The 14730-nt window shown below is 38.6% G+C and overlaps 1 protein-coding gene across 2 annotated transcripts in view; it reads right to left on the bottom strand.

Annotated features, from left to right (window-relative positions):
• Positions 1-4630: 4630 nt before the first annotated feature.
• The window catches only part of med25 (mediator complex subunit 25), a 35384-nt gene continuing 25284 nt past the window's right edge, over positions 4631-14730 (bottom strand). The window contains exons 14-20 of one of the 2 annotated variants that reach the window (XM_062050246.1): positions 12866-12973; positions 12617-12793; positions 7892-8002; positions 7550-7621; positions 7114-7284; positions 6906-7026; positions 4631-5089 (exon numbers count right to left, since the gene is read on the bottom strand). In XM_062050246.1, coding sequence (XP_061906230.1) covers positions 4986-5089; positions 6906-7026; positions 7114-7284; positions 7550-7621; positions 7892-8002; positions 12617-12793; positions 12866-12973 — 864 coding nt within the window. In that variant the 3' untranslated portion in view covers positions 4631-4985. The remainder of the gene's footprint in view (positions 5090-6905; positions 7027-7113; positions 7285-7549; positions 7622-7891; positions 8003-12616; positions 12794-12865; positions 12974-14730) is intronic. The other variant, XM_062050247.1, reaches the window with a different exon arrangement.

The following is a 14730-nucleotide window of genomic DNA, read 5'->3' as shown; positions in this document are numbered from 1 at the left end:
AGTTTGTGCAGCAAAGCGTGTTTCGCTGGGAGACACGAGGAGCATCGAGAGGCGAGGAATAAAATTCACAATAATGAAGATCGCTCTGGTGTCAAAGTCAGCGCGCATAAAAAACACTTTTTGCGCGCGCAGACTCTGTTTTCTCAACACTTACGTCACTCGCCCTTTTTGGCACTTAAAGGCAGCCATTAAACACTCTCCTCCTTTATGATTGGTCACTTGAAACGACTACTGTCTGCTGGTCAGCACAAACACGAGGAAACGGCTTGTATGTCACTTTTGAAGAAGTTTAGACTTTACACAAATTAACAAAAATTAAAATGCATTTTGTCATCTCATATACATGTTTTACAACAGGGGTTCGTAGCCTTTTGGACCTTGGGACCCAACGTTTCCACTACAGAGGGGTCCGGGACCCACTCATGAATAACACTAAATGAGTAATCTCACTCTTGATTTTAAATCATATTCAATAAAATATATCTAACCTACTTAGTTTACAACCTTGTCAAAATAAACGAAACTGTGTGTTAATCAGAAATATTATTTAACACATAAACCTTAGGCTTAGGTCAGGCTGATTAGAAAAATAAGTACAAAACAAAATTACTGCATAAGAAGGGACTCATAAAGCTGACGGAAAATAAATGTACATAAATTATGTTGTGCTAAAAGAAACTCAATTAGTAATAAATATGTTTTTAACTAAACTGTCAATAAAATCAAAGTGCAAATTAAAATACACCTTCACCAATTTAGTCATATTTTTTGCGCTTAGGAAATTTCTCTGTGACTTTAGTTCGTTTGATATTGTCATAATTTTCAACGTTTTAATTTTCCTGAGGGAACTCTCCTGAAGGAATCAATAAAGTACTATCTATCTATCTATCTATATTTTCTGGCAGCCCGACAATTCTATCTCAGCTGCATTCGGGCGGTACACCCTGGACAAGTCGCCACCTCATATATATATATATATATATATATATATATATATATATATATATATATACATACACTATATATATATATATATATATATACTGTGTATATATATATATATATATACAGTATATATAAAGTGAGCATTCAGAAAGGAGGAAAGTTGTAAAGGGCGTGCATTTAGTGGCCGCCCCTAAATGCCAAAAGGGTTGAATGTGTTGAAGGTGTCCAAAATGCGGCCCACAGAGAATTTTGAACGGCCAGTCACATATAAAAATACTATTAGAAAAAAAACACAAAAAGTGGAATAAAGACAAAATAGGTGAAATGTAACAAGACAAAGTTGCAATGTTGACTCTAATAACACAAAGCTGCCATGCAGGCTGTTTTCTTTCGGTCATGGCTCAAAAAATAATAATGAATCAAAATCAATGTTATACATTATTTAAAGGCCTACTGAAAGCCACTACTACCGACCACGCAGTCTGATAGTTTATATATCAATGATGAAATCTTAACATTATAACACATGCCAATACGGCCGGGTTAACTTATAAAGTGACATTTTAAATTTGCCGCTAAACTTCCGGTTCGAAACGCCTCTGAGGATGACGTATGCGCGTGACGTAGCCCGGCGAACACGGGTATGCCTTCCACATTGAAGTCGATACGAAAAAGCTCTGTTTTCATTTCATAATTCCACAGTATTCTGGACATCTGTGTTCGTGAATCTGTTTCAATCATGTTCATTGCATTATGGAGAAGGAAGCCAAGCAAGCAAAGAAGAAAGTTGTCGGTGCGAAATGGACGTATTTTTCGAACGTAGTCAGCCACAACAGTACACAGCCGGCGCTTCTTTGTTTACATTCCCGAAAGATGCAGTCAAGATGGAAGAACTCGGATAACAGAGACTCTAACCAGGAGGACTTTTGATTTGGATACACAGACGCCTGTAGAGAACTGGGACAACACAGACTCTTACCAGGATTACTTTGATTTGGATGACAAAGACGCAGACGTGCTACTGTGAGTATGCAGCTTTGGCTTTTTTTTGCGTATGTACGTAACTTTTTTAAAATATATAAGCTTTATGAACCTTGGGTTAGGTGAACGGTCTTTTGGGCTGAGTGATTGTGTGTGTTGATCATGTGTTTGAATTGTATTGGCGTGTTCTATGGAGCTAGGAGCTAGCAGAGGAGCTAGCATAACACGTACCGTACCTACGTGCGCGTCACGTACGTAACTTTTTAAAAATATATAAGCTTTATGAACCTTGGATTAGGTGAACGGTCTTTTGGGCTGAGTGATTGTGTGTGTTGATCATGTGTTTGAATTGTATTGGCGTGTTCTATGGAGCTAGGAGCTAGCAGAGGAGCTAGCATAACACATACCGTACCTACGTGCGCGTCACGTACGTAACTTTTTAAAAATATATAAGCTTTATGAACCTTGGGTTAGGTGAACGGTCTTTTGGGCTGAGTGATTGTGTGTGTTGATCAGGTGTTTGAATTGTATTGGCGTGTTCTATGGAGCTAGGAGCTAGCAGAGGAGCTAGGAGCTAGCATAACAAACACGCAGGTGTTATTATGCAGGATTAATTTGTGGCATATTAAATATAAGCCTGGTTGTGTTGTGGCTAATAGAGTATATATATGTCTTGTGTTTATTTACTGTTGTAGTCATTCCCAGCAGAATATCAGGTCACCCCCGGCTCTCACAGCATCTTCCCTATCTGAATAGCTTCAACTCCCCACTAGTCCTTCACTTGCACTTTACTCATCCACAAATCTTTCATCCTCGCTCAAATTAATGGGGAAATTGTCGCTTTCTCGGTCCGAATCTCTCTCACTTCATGCGGCCATCATTGTAAACAATAGGGAACTTTGCGTATATGTTCAACTGACTACGTCACGCTACTTCCGGTAGGGGCAAGCCTTTTTTTTATCAGATACCAAAAGTTGCAATCTTTATCGTCGTTGTTCTATACTAAATCCTTTCAGCAAAAATATGGCAATATCGCGAAATGATCAAGTATGACACATAGAATAGATCTGCTATCCCCGTTTAAATAAAAAAAATTCATTTCAGTAGGCCTTTAACTATTCAAGGCTCCAATAACTTCACATCAAATATTCACTTTAAACATTTTTTGGGAGAAAATATTGCATATTATGTGTTTGCCATATAAAAGACATTTTCTTTGAAAAAAAAGGGACATTAAAAAATCAAATACTTTGTTTTGACAGAAAGATCCGAAGTTGATCTGAATATTAAGCGTTGAATAAGAAAATAAAGTTAAGTTAAAGTTAAAGTACCAATGATTGTCACAAACAGATCAAATAAAAAAGACTTCTTTCTTTACACTTTTATAAGTGGGGTCTTTTTTAATCCCCAATAATTTTAGTGGGAATTTTTTTTAAACTGTAATTTCTCGAAAAGTAATAATGCATTAAAATCAATATGAATTATTTACCTATTTAAGGCTACAATTAAATCAAATATTTCACTTTTCATTTTTTTGCAGGAAAATATTGCATATTTCGCCTTTTTACCATAAAAAATGGGTTTTATCTGGTAAAAAGGGCATGAAACATTTTTTTAAAATGTTTTTGTGCTTATATCGACAGATTGACCTAAAGTCGATCTAGAGATTTAAACAATGAATAATAATAAAAAATTATGACCCCGAACGGGACGGGCGGTAGAAAATGGATGGATGGATGACTTATTTTTAACAGGTCCCCAGAACCAAACTTGAGAGGAACCCTAAAGGTAAAAAAAAATATCTATATATTGTATTGGTTTTTGACAATGAAAAATGTCAAGATGGCCCCTGCATGCTTTCATTTTTCAGTGTGCGCCCTTAGTAAAAAAACGTTTGGACACCCCTGGTGTGAAGAAACAGAGTATCACATCACGAGTGCAAACAAAATCTGCGCATATGCAAATATAGTCTGCGCGCGCATAAAATGAGCACGCAGAGTAGGGTTTTTACACACGATGATTTTGCCGCTGTTTCAACGCCATATAGTTTTTCATCATCATGTTCTTCAGAGGTTCTTCTGGTCTACTGGGAAAAATAAGACATATACTGAGACATCCTCAGGGAGGAAGTGGAGACATGTGTTACTTGCTGTTGACCTGCTGCAGGTACCAACATTCGTCATATTTGAAGGTACACAGTATTTCAAAGGCAGTAATTCTGCTAGAGCCGAGCGTAGGAGCGCAGACAAGCGATGGAGGCAGTTAACGACGGAGGTGGCGAGCGAGACAAAGGGAAGTAGATGAGTGGAGCTAAGTCGGGCTCCAAGGGGCCGGCTGGTGATTAAGGGATGAGCAGCAGCCACTGAGGCACTAGTGTCTCGGCTCCGCGTGAAAAGGAGGCGGCGCTCGCAAACAAGAGTCCACTGTCACGGTATCTTAGCAACCGTCACCCGGGCGACAGGGAACTGACATCACTTCCCGTCTCCGCGTGTCGGCACTCGGGTCGGCCAGCGTGGACATGCGAGGACGCGCGTCTGCGCGCCGGCGGCCTGATCGGTGGCGATGCCAAGAGTAGCGCGGCCAAGCGATGCCATCTGGTAGGACCACTTGGCACGCGTGGACTCTGTGTGGCTCTGCGACATATTGGAGCACTTAAAATTAACACTGTGACACAATTTGGCAGCAGGAAAAAAAAAAAAAAGCACACAATGTACGGCGTTTATTTCAGCGAGAGGCGTTCATGTTCATGTGTCATTCATGTTCCTACAGTTGATGTATCATCTTCAGAAAAAGTAAGTAGGAAGGAGCACATAATATTAGTGATGCTAAAGACATGACTAAGTGTTAGACTAGCCTCACTCTGACCATTCATGAACAAACCCGACGCATGGTAATTCACTTCACGCGCTCTCTACCCTTTTGTTCATCCCTTCATTAAGCCCAGACTGAGCTACACGGGGTGTGGAAAAAAAAAAAAAAAGACTGAATGTTCGTGTCCCAACCAGCAAGGCGCATCCAGGATTGAAGTGAAAACCACACTACTGATCCTGGGAGGGTCCTCAGATGAGACCCATGAGGAGTTCGTCCTCCATGACGCTGGACACTTGGGGCATCCCAGGCTGGGGGACGGCGCCTCTCTGGGCTCCTGACATCAGCATCTGACCTGCACACGGCGTCGGACGGTTATGGACATAAAAATCCAAGTGCAAAAGGAAGCATGACATCAAGAAGGAAACATCTTCACATTAAAGCAACATGGGTGTTATTTATAGATTTTTAGGCGTGAATTACCTTAAAGTTACATTACAGATGGACCGTTTTTTTCAGGGTTTTTTTTCTGATTATTACTAGTCAAAGAGGCCGGTAAGTGATATTTGGAGCCAACATTCATTTGCCGTAAAACTTATATAAACATGAATAGTATACGTCAGTAAACAGCTGGACAAGGCTTTAAGTTGTTTTTTTACCATTATTTTTTAGGAAACGTGGGACGAGCAGAGACATAATGTTTAATGCGGCGTTAATGTTGTGGTTAATTTAGCAGCAAATAACATCAGGGGATATCACCTTTATTACGTGTGTCTAAGAGGAGCATCAACATTTGCATTGCAAAATATCTCCTGGGAAAACTGGCAAAAATATGGGATTTTTCTACATCACAATAACTTGCCATCGACACAATTTTATAGCCGTTAATGGATTGAATACATTGTAAGGTTTCCTCGTGAGGAACCCTGAAATATTACCAACATTTATATAAAAAAAATTCTGGGCTTTTTCACATAGATTATAGATGAGACATTTCTCAAGATGGCTGACATTACTTCCTGGATGTTACAGAAAGTATGAGAATGTGTGAGCTGCTGCCTGCTCTTCTTTACTTATATAATAATCTCCTATTTGTCAAGATATTTACACAAAGTTTGGAATTTTGGCAGAGATATCTTTTCTGGCGTCTTCATAGCTATCCATCTCGTCGTATTATTTGATAGAATCAAGGAACATGAAACTTGCCGTGCTCCGTAAATGAGCGAACAGACAAAACGGGAGGAAGACGCCAAGAAAGAAGGACAAACACTGGACTTTGTGGCAAAAATATCAAATATTTGACAGGTAAGCAGAAGAGAAGTACTGCATGGCAGGAGCAAGAGAACGGAGGGCGTGGCCGAGTGAACACAGCTTTGCAAACCGTAGACAAATTTCCACAAGAACTCCAATAAATACCCGGTCAGATATCAAAACATATTTGGGGAGAATTATTGACAATGAGAGTATTTTTTATTCTTAAATGTAGGACAAAAGGGCTGGTGCTTGAGCAGTAGTTATTACTACCTAGTTCACTAGTTTAAATTACCTTTTAATTACTAAATACTACTATCATGTGTATGTATTGTATCTGCTGATGTAAAAAAAAAAAAAGCTACTAATAAACGTCAAAATAAATATTGGCGCCGATAATCGGTCGATCTCTACCTTAAAGGGGATCTTTTCAACTTGTTCAAAGTTACACTTTAGACTACCAGCTAGCTTATTGGTGGTTTAACAGAACATACATATTTAAGGGTCTAATTCTACACAATTACTAATTATATTAAATAAAAATTGCTCGGCAGTCCAAGGAAATTTTCTGGCATTCCGTGTCATAATTTACCGCTGTCTCGTGCACACATCCAAGCAGGGAGCATGTGCACATACACATACACACGATGCTATGACAGAATATACGTTAAAAATGATAGCTAATGTTAGTAGCTAAACTTTGCTAAATTGCGATCATTAGCTGACAAGCTACAAAGCTAATAAATGTGTGTATTACGTCATTCTGTACTATAAGCCGGAAGAAAACGGGTTGTAATGCTTAAAACGGCTTAGCCCTCAAAACATCCACATTAAGGTTGCACACATTTGTGTTTAAATTAACTTAACGTTCTGTCATTCAAGCGTAAGAAGAAGTTAGCCACTGTTAAACTGATTCTGACCTGCCATGGGCTGCCTCCACTGGGCCTGCATTTGAGCGCCCCCTCCTGGTGCAGAGTGGACCATCTGCTGTCCGAGGCCCTGGTGGGACATCATTCCGGGCATGTGGGACACGCCCCCTTGCTACAAGCAGACAGTGTGTCGGGAGGGGGCGGAGTTAAGCTCCTCTGAGGCTGAGGACAGGGACTAAAGGTGATTTATTCTTTTTACCGGCTGCTGCTGGCTGAGGAGTAGACTGCGCAGCTGCGGATTGGCCCCCGGGTTTGAGAGGCGGAGTATGGGACCCTGGGGCGGGGCCTGTCCGCCCTGCGTGACCTGATTAGGCGGAGCGCCGCTGACGGGCGGCTGCTGGCTATTGGGCCCGGCGGCTCTCATGTTCATCTGAAAAAAAGGTTGGACAGACTTCTTAACCACACACACACACAAGCTGACACGGGAGTTGAACCTGCAACTCATGCAAGCACCATTTAGAGTGCAGGAATGAATGACATGTCAAAAAAGTGTAGAGTAGAGCACAAGTTGCATGCGGCTAAGATGAAGCCTCATAGACGCACAAAACAAACCGAAGTGGCTTTTATTTTGAAAGTACAGCTGCTTCCGTCAAGAGATTGCATCACACGAGGAAATCAAACTGTGCTGCTCTCACCATGTTGTTCTGCCTCTGCTGCTCCTCCATCATAGTGACCTGACTAACAGAGGGCATGCCCACCACCACCGACTGGACACAGAGGAGGAGTTGGAGAAGGAGGAGGAGGAGGAAGAAGAGGAGAGTTGGCGGCGTGAAGGAGAATGAAAGAGTCAAGTGTTAGCTGGGAGTGCATGCACACAAGTCAGCAGCAGCACAGCAGTAAAGGTTTCAAAGCGGTGTGTGTGTGTGTGTGTGTGTGTGTGTGTGTGTGTGTGTGTGTGTGTGTGTGTGTGTGTGTGTGTGTGTGTGTGTGTGTGTGTGTGTGTGTCAAGGCAAGGAAAATTGTGCAAGTTGACTTACCTGCTGCTGCACGTTGCTATGGGAGACAGAGATGGGACCTGGGGGCCTGTTGAGGAAGTTCTGGTTAGGGGGGACCTGACCAGGCTGCATGGGCCCTCCAGGGCCGCTCAACTGATGCAAGGAGGAAATAACAACAATGAATCATAAATTACGAATGCAGTTTCCTAACTTGTAATTAAAAACATGTTTCCTTCAATAGCAGCATTTCAATTAAATAAAGCATCGTTTTTTTACTTGTCACCCACACACACTTCAACCTGAATACACTTGTTTTCACTTTTAGAATGACAAAAGGCCTGATAGGATCTGTACTGCCACCTGCTGGTGTGGAGAGTCATTACCTCCAAAAGTGCACATATTTCAACATCAAACACTCTAAATTAGGGGAGTCCAAATGTCTTCCACTATGGGCCTCACACTGAAAAATGAATGCATATTTTAGATATTTTTCATTTTCAAAACCAATATATAGATTTGTTTTTTAAACTGTTAGGGCTCCCCTCAACTTTGGTCGAGGGAACCTGTTAGGGTCGCAGATATGAAAATGTTAAAAAAATAAGTGATATTTACTTCTTTAATTAAATAATCAAATTTTCAGTCAGGTCTATCTGTTGATGAAAAGTTAAAAACCTTTCTTTCATGTTTTGTGCCATTTTAATTAGAAAACCCTGTTTTTATGGCAACACACAAAATGTGTAATATTTCCCCTCAAAACATTAAATAAGTCAATAATTCATTGATTTTAATTCTATATTGTTTTTTAACAAAAGAGTTTTCAAAAAATAATCCCACTAAAATTTATTGGGGAATCCAAAAGGGCCCCACTCATAAAAGGGTTAAATCTTTTTTTTTTTTTTTTACAACTTTCAACAATTAAGTCTCTTGATCAACTTCAGATATATCTATCCATTATATGCTTTTTTTATTTGTTTGTTTTATGCCCTTTTGGTCAGATAAAATGTTGCTTTTTATATGGCAAACAAAAACAATGCAATATTTCCCCCAAAAAATATTTCAGAGTGGAATATTTGATATGAAGTAATTAGAGCAATCGAATAAGTCAATAATTCATGACAACATTTATTTTGATGCATTTTTACTTTTTGAGCAATGACAGCTTTAAAGAAATAAACAGACTGCATCGCAGCTTTGTGTTATTAGTCAACATTGCACTTTTTCTCATTACATTCCCACCTGTTTGCTCTTGTATTCCACATTTGTATGTTTTTTATGTATTTATTTTTTCATAGTATTTTTAGAATATGCTGTTAAAAATTATCTGCAGGCCGCGAATGGCCCCCAATCCGCACTTTGAACTCCAACGTCCTAAATTAAACTGTTAGGCTTTTTATTCAGCAAAAAACTCAGCTGACATGACTTTTCACAAGCAGTTTAAGTTCACCATCTATTAATTTTAAGATATTCGAGCTAAGTTTGAAGGAAAATACCGTTACCTTTCTCCACATTCAGAACCAAAAGGAGACCCCTTCGCCTCAAAACCAATTTAGATCAGACTGTGTGCGGCACAAATGATAAAAAGTGACGTAAAGACACCTCCAGCCCCCACACACACACACCTTAAAAGCCCAACAAATCAACCCGGGACGGCCCTAATGCGCGTCGCAAGGAGACAGAACAGCTGCCGGAGATCCTCCTCCTCTTCCCGTCTGAAGTGGCCGACCAAGATGTCAGACGCACTTTCCAGGGAAAAGCATCACGTGCTTAGACGAGCGTGCGATCACGGAGACAAATTCCTGACAACTTGGTGCAAATTGAAATTTTAATTACGCTAAGATTGCTGTGGCTTCCCTATTAGCCATGCAGCGCTGAATACGTGATGATACACAAGAGGCAAAAGGGGGGGAAAAAATTCATTATAGTTTCATAAGTTCTGCTGCCTCTAAATGGCCCAGCGCTCGAACACACACGCACTTTGTCGAGATGTTAAATTAGAAGGCTATCTAAAAAAAAAAAAAAAAATTTTTTTTTTTAAGGCTATCTAAACAAAAAAATGATGAAGACGAATGGAATTTTGTTTTAGAGAAGGCCGGCGTCTTTCTGCAGTTGCTCAGTCAGTGTGTGAAGTCAGGCAGTGAGGGTCCGCGCTGATGGAAAGGACACTTATGAACCATACTGTCGCTGGGGATGAAGCGGGAAACTACCAAGCATTTGTAAGCTATGATGAAGAGGAGGAGATGTGGGTTTATCTCAATCATCTGGGAGTTTTCTTGGAGTGTCCCTAAAGATTGTCAGACTCCTTCTACAGCGTGTCTCATGTAATATATGTGACATCTGCGACGTCTGCTCTGTATTATTCATGACTGGCCAAGTTTAGCTTTGTCTAATCTCATCACTTTTAACATCACTTTTGAACAAGGCTGCCTGGGCCTCAGGAACACTTTCATTATTAGTATTACTTTTCTGAATTAAGGCTGTCAAAAATAGCGAGTTAACTGGCAAAAACTATTGCATTAATCAAGTATACCCGCAGTTTAACAGTTGAGTTTCCTTGATATAAAACTACGTAAAGCAGTGTTTTTTTTTTCTTTTCATTTATTTATTTATTTCAGACAATGACATAAAAAAAGTACAATGTTGACAACACATAATAATATAAATTAACAGTGCAAAAGTTAATGTACAGTATGTAATGCATGATTGTCCAGTTTAAGGGAGTGGGAAGAAGATAATTTATTTTTAATCTCACCCCCAGTTCTCCATTCAGTGATTATTCCATTGAGTTTCACTGTTACTTTGTTTAAGGATTATAATACAAATGTTGCATCATAGTGGCATAACCACAGGTAACAATAATTATTACACTGTAACAATAATTTGTATCAACAATGTAGGAAGAATGAATATACCAACAATGGTAATAGACAAAATACCAACAATGGTAATAGACAACATAGCAATAATGGTAAGGAAACATTGAGCACATGTTAACACTTTGAGACAGAGTATAACAGCAGGTCAAAATAAAGACCCTCATCTCTATATTTGAACCAGACCCGATGTTTGTATAATAGTTTAAATCGATTAATAGTTTGGCATTGCTTGTGTCGTAAATCCAGTTTGTTCCATAGTTTTACTCCGCATACAGACACACAAAAACTTTTACGAGTTAGATTAGGCGGCAATAATTTGTTAAATGCTTTATACAAGATTATTAATGTATTATATTTAACCAAGGTCATCAAATTTGAGCAACTTTGATTGCATAAACAGATTATGAGTAAATTCTAAAAAAACAACATTGTGAATGAACCGCACTGCTCTTTTCTGTAATATGATCAGAGGATGAATTGTGTTGTGGTAAGTATTCCCCCATACTTCAACACAATATGTAAGTTATGGCAGTACCAAGGTGCAGTATAGAGTACTGAGTGCATTTTCATTGAGGTATAGTTTTGCTTTGTTTATAATTGAGAGGCTTTTGGAGATTTTTGTTTTAATGCGTCTGACACGAGGTTTCCATGATAGTTTACTATCAATTATTATTCCCAAAAATGTATTCTCATTTACGATTTCAATTTGGGTACCATCAATACTTTTTTTTCTGTTCAGACGTTATGTTGCGATTTCCAAACATCAATATCTTAGTTTTATTTATATTATGTGGTCAGCAACTTTTGAGCCCAAGATCCCTGGTCTCAGCCAAAAACACAAGCAAGATCTATCAATGCGTCAACATATACATACATACATATTTACATTTGTGTAAATTATATATATATATATATATATATATATATATATATGTATATATATATATATATATATATATATGTATATATATATATATATATATATATATATATATATATATATATATATATATATATATATATATATATATATATATATATATATATATATATATATATATATATATATATATATATATACCGGATGTGTACTATATATGTATGTGTACATATATATTCGTATGTGTATATACATATATATGTATGTTTATATATCTATGTGTAAATATATGTATATACAGTATGTGAATGTATATGTGTGCGTGTGTGTATACACACATACATATATATATTATATATATATATATATATATATATATATATTATATATATATATATATATATATATATTATATATATACACACACATATATATATATATATATTAAACGCAATAATAACATGTTAACTATAAATTTCAATAACAGCACAAAAACATTTTATCGGGCGATTAACGCAAACACTTCCTTTTTGACACGTGTGCCATGCTGTAGGGGGGAACTTGGCTGCAGTTCATTTGCTACTGCTGAGCCACAAGCGAGCAGAAATGGACAAATTAAAGTCTACTCTATGGAGATATCAGGTTCAAAGCCATGGAAAGATGTTCTCCTGACAAGAAAGGACTATTTTTGCCTTGAGAAAAGGTGACATCCCTGCAGCAAACACCATATATATATGCTAACACTGCTAAGATATTTGTGGACATGTATTTAAGCTATAGATGGAGATGATTATGAGGTGTCCGGTAATGTTGCAGAGGCAGTTGGGCTAATGCTACCTCAATTAGCGTCTCGCAGAGACGGCGAGCGGCTGCAGGGATGTGCGTGGAGTACACTCTCTGAATGGAACGTCAATAACAATGCAGCTAAATGCCTTAAACAACACAAGTCAACTCCCCCGGCGCTCCTCTACTACTCCCCCGCATCATCATTATCATCGTGCTGCTGACACTCACCGCTCTGTGCTGCTGGATCTGCTTGTGGTTGGTGATGACCTGCCGGATGCCATTGACGAAGCCGCTCTGGTCGTTGGGGATAAGGCCCATGAAGATTCTCTTCTTGGACGAGTAGAGCAGCATGAGGACCCGCACCTCGCAGGGTGACGTGGTGTGTGGAAAGTGGACGCAGCCAGCCTGGAGGTGGGGGGGTCACAGGAAGGGTTAGCAGGCGGCTCCCTAAGCAGTCAAATGCAGCGTCACACTTACAAAACCGTTGGCCATAATGCGGTAGAGGCCTTTCAGCGACTCCATGTCCTTGTTGGTGAAGAGAAACTGAACCATCCGAGAGTTCCTGAAGAGGTGACCTAATGTCGTCTGCACAGTGAAAACACAAAATAACAAAAATTAGCTGTTAAAAGAAGCTCATACTTTCACTAGCCCATTCCGGCCTGACGTCTATTTTGTTTTATTACTACAATTTTATGACTTGGTGGGTTATTTTCGGTCAGCATGGTAGGACCCAACAAGAGAGTACAAAGTACCAAAAGTGCCAAACTGGCTCTATAGTGTCCCTACATCATGCCATGTACATATTTGTGTTTGGTCCCAGGTGAAATACTTAAAATGGTTTAAGCTAACAGTTAGCACGAAAGGCCCTAGGAAGATAGCAATACGTACCAAAAGTGCCAAACTAGCTCTATAGTGTCCCTACATCAAGCCATGTACATAATTGTGTTTGGACACAGGTGAAATAGCTAAAATGCTATTATGCTAACAGTTAGCATGGTAAGACCTAGAAAAGGGAAGTCACACATACAGCCGAACAGGTCCAATCCAGCACGCGTGATGAGTTTGCTAAGTGTAAAATTGCGCTGCATTTTTAAATTAAAGAAACTGCTATTCTAAATGTGTTCACTGGATGTCGCAATAGCAATTCTGTTAGGCAAGCAAATAGTTTATATACCGATGCGAGCAATTATACCAAGCAAGAGGCACACGTAAAACAAACAAGAGTAAAATAAATAATTGGTAACCCCACTTAAACTGCTGCATGAGATACTACATGTTGATATAGTTCTGTGAAAATTGCCTTCTGTGCAAATATATAAAAAAGTGAACAGTGTGTGACTTACTGCAATACTGTCAAGTCTTTAAAGTTTTTATTTTTGGTTTGTTGAAATTGTTCACACATTGCACAGCTTTTATTTTTCAATCAATACACAATGATGCCTAAAAGACAGGGAGAAACTTAATCCTCTTGAATAGTTTCTACCTCAGTGTGTATGGTTTGTTGAGTTAGCACAGGTTAATATGTGGACATGACAAATAGTTTTTATTTACGTTTTATGTTGTTGTTTGTTCAAGCCTAGATGGGCTGTCACTTAAAGTTTAATTGCATTGTAGACACACTGAAATGAAGTTTAAGTTAATTGTGTTCTTCATTGGGTTTTTCAAACTGCACCAATGTTTTCCTTACAATCTTTAGCTAACTTGAAGTGTTTTGTCAAGAAGTTTATTTGTGATATGTACATTTTCAGAATGTCCTTGTTCTATTTTGGGCCGTACTAAAACAAAAAAAAAACAATCTGAAGTTGTCGTGGTTGTATAAGTTATCATTATAAGTAGAGATGTCCGATAATGGCTTTTTTGCAGATATCTGATATTCCGATATTGTCCAACTTTTAATTATCGAGTCCGATATCAACCGATACCGATATTTACAGTCGTGGAATTAACACATTATAATGCCTAATTTTGTTGTGATGCCCCGCTGGATGCATTAAACAATGTAACTTTACCATGAATTGATTAACGTGGACCCCGACTTAAACAAGTTGAAAAACGTATTCGGTTGTTACCATTTAGTGGTCAATTGTACGGAATATGTACTGTACTGTGCAATCTACTAATACAAGTTTCAATCAATCAATCAAAAACAAGGTTTTCCAAAATAGGAGAACAACTTCAACTCCAGTTATGGAAAAAAGTGCCAACATGGCACTGCCATATTTATTATTGAAGTCACAAAGTGCGTTAATTTTTTTAACATGCCTCAAAACAGCAGCTTGGATATTGGGACATGTTCTCCCTGAGATAATCCTAATACCCACTACAACTATGGGAAATACTAT

This window comes from Entelurus aequoreus, linkage group LG06, assembly GCF_033978785.1.
Source record: "Entelurus aequoreus isolate RoL-2023_Sb linkage group LG06, RoL_Eaeq_v1.1, whole genome shotgun sequence".
Taxonomy (NCBI): Eukaryota; Metazoa; Chordata; class Actinopteri; order Syngnathiformes; family Syngnathidae; genus Entelurus; species Entelurus aequoreus.
Note: the sequence above shows the minus strand (reverse complement) of the source record. Positions and strands in the feature narration are given on the sequence as shown.